A 2,658-nucleotide genomic window follows, 5' to 3' on the forward strand; every position below is an offset into this window, starting at 1 on the left:
GGCCCCTGAGTCATAATGTCTGCATAGGTAACCATACATGAACAATGAAATATAAATAACAAGAAACTAAAAAAAATACTCTTTCCGTAGATGCACCTACGAAAGCATGTTATTTCAAAAACATTGGGTGCTTCCATAGATGGACCTACGGAAGCATGTTAGTTTTCAAATACATTGGATGCTTCCGTAGATGGATCTACATGCCTTTTAAACAAATAAACAAGTAAATTAATCATTTAATCAATTAATTAAAAAATGTTAAAATCAAATAATTATGCTAATAAAAATTAATTAGCAAAACTAATCAATTTTAATTAATAAAATCAACTAATTAAAATAATATTTAATTAATCAATTAAATGTAAACAGTAATAAAAAAAGCAAGGAGGTTAATGGACTTTGTGAGTGTGTGTAGTAAAAAAGACAATTTCTTAATTCACCCCTTGATACTCTTAGGCATATAGCGCAATTCCATTTATGCCCCCTGATTTCAGAGATACATATCAGAAAGAACCTTTTTTTGTTGCCAAAATTAGGTTTTTTCCGGAACTAAATCTACGGAAGTATTTTAAACTGAATAACATTGGGAAAAACTTCATAACAATTCAGTTCTTGGGATTTTTTGCAGCTACATATACGGAACGTCTTAGAGCCAGAAGATTCCGTAGATATAACTTGAGAACTTTCTGAGATACTTTGAACCAACATGATCACTCCCCATTGTTGTTTTTCTTCTTCAACACTCACCTTCACCAATCTAAAAACACCTACATCATCAATATCATTTTTCACTCCAAAACTTCAACTTTTTGGTGCAACAAATTAAAGAGAGCAAGAGAAGACTGAATTTCAGGTAAATATTCTTTGTCCATTACATTGCTCACATTAGTCATGAAGTTTTTGTAAAAAAGAAAGTAATTTTGCTTATGTAGGTACAACTTCAGAACGTGTTAAAGATGAACACATTCCGTAGGTACATCTCCGGAACATGTCTGTGCTATTTTTTACAGCAGTTTTGTAATTATTTGTTATTGTTTACAAATAGTCATAGTGCATCCCGATAATATCTCAAAAGAATTAGTTTCTACAAACGATGTTTCTCCGAATGTTCAAGGGGTTGTCGTAAAGTCGGTAAATATCGATGGTGACTTTAATAACAAGCAAGAGTTTGATGATCGTGATGGCATGCTCACATGGATTCGTAGGACTGCAACTAGACTTGGTTTTGGTGTGGTAATAAGAAGATCAGATAATGGTTTGGAAAAAAGAAACGCTTTTGTAACAATATGGTGCGAAAAAAGCGAGAAATACAAGACTCCTCTAGAGAAGTTTAAAAGAGACGACACAGGTAGTAGAAAATGTGAATGTCCTTTTAAAATTCATGGTTAGATGTTGGCTACCAAGAATTAGAAATTTCGTGTTATTTGTGGTTTACATAACCATGAATTGTGCTCAGTGTTACAAGGTCATCCTAGTGTATATCGGCTCAAAGCGGAAGAGAAAACATGTATTAGTGACATGACCTTAAATCTTGTACAATCGAAAAATACACTTGCCACATTGAAACAGAAGGAACCCGACAATGTATCAAATATAAGGCAAGTGTATAATATCTGGTACCACACTAACAAGGCGATTAGGAGAGATAGAATTGAGATGCAACAACTATTGAAATTGTTGGATGATAACAATTACGTGTCTCGGTACAGAACTTGCAACGATGGAGTTACAGTCTGAGATATTTTTTGGACTCATTTGGATTCGATAAAGTTGTTCAACACGTTATCGACATTGCTCATTCTTGATTCTACCTACAAGACCAACAAGTATAGACTTCCATTATTTGAGTTGGTTGGTGTTACATCTACCGATAAGACATATGCCGTTGGTTTTGCTTTTCTGAAGTGTGAAAAAGAGGATAATTTTACATGGGAATTAGAGGTGTGTCGGTCACTTTTGAAGGAAAAAGTCGATATGCCTAAGGCGATTGTTACGGACCGCAATACCCCACTGATGAATACGGCGGCAAAGGTATTTCCTTTTTCTAATGCATTATTTTGTCGATATCACATATCAACGAATGTGAGAAGTCGGGTTAAACCCGCGGTAGAGAAAAAACAACTAGAGTTCGAAGGTGGAAAATTGGTGAAGCCTAGTGTGGTTGTTGAACAAATAATGGATGCATGGAATTGTATACTAAATTCTTCCACAAAAGATTTATATGTCGATTCCGTTATTCAATTTTGGAAAGTGTGTAAAAAGTATCCTGCTTTATTGAAATATGTTGAAAGCACCATTCTTGATCAGGTGAAGGAGAAGATTGTTTATGCATGGATTGATAATGTTCGACACCTTGGGAATACAACCACCAACAGAGTTGAGTCGGCCCATGCTAGTTTGAAAAATTAGTTAGGTAATAGGAGGGGGGACTTGTGTCGAGATTGGGACTCCGTAAATCTCATGATTAAAAACGAACATAATGTGATACAAACCACATTTGGTTAGAGCATAACGGTGTTAGAACATCAATTTAAGGACAACATTATTTATTCTTAATTGATCGGTAATATGTTTTGGTCTAGGTTGAACTATATTTTTCACGAGGCCAAATGAGGTGAAACTGTAGGTTCTGATAGCGCAAAGTGTGGCTGCACTATT

General features: G+C 34.8%; 1 protein-coding gene across 1 annotated transcript; it reads left to right on the forward strand.

The window, feature by feature from the left end:
• Positions 1–956: 956 nt before the first annotated feature.
• On the forward strand, positions 957–2,409 carry LOC131630516 (uncharacterized). Its single transcript, XM_058901294.1, has 4 exons — positions 957–990; positions 1,046–1,348; positions 1,457–1,584; positions 1,771–2,409. The coding sequence occupies exons 1-4, from the start codon at positions 957–959 to the stop codon at positions 2,407–2,409; spliced, it is 1,104 nt and encodes a 367-aa protein (XP_058757277.1).
• The last annotated feature ends 249 nt before the right edge of the window (positions 2,410–2,658 follow it).

Source organism: Vicia villosa, unplaced genomic scaffold (assembly GCF_029867415.1).
Source record: "Vicia villosa cultivar HV-30 ecotype Madison, WI unplaced genomic scaffold, Vvil1.0 ctg.000688F_1_1_5, whole genome shotgun sequence".
NCBI lineage: Eukaryota > Viridiplantae > Streptophyta > Magnoliopsida > Fabales > Fabaceae > Vicia > Vicia villosa.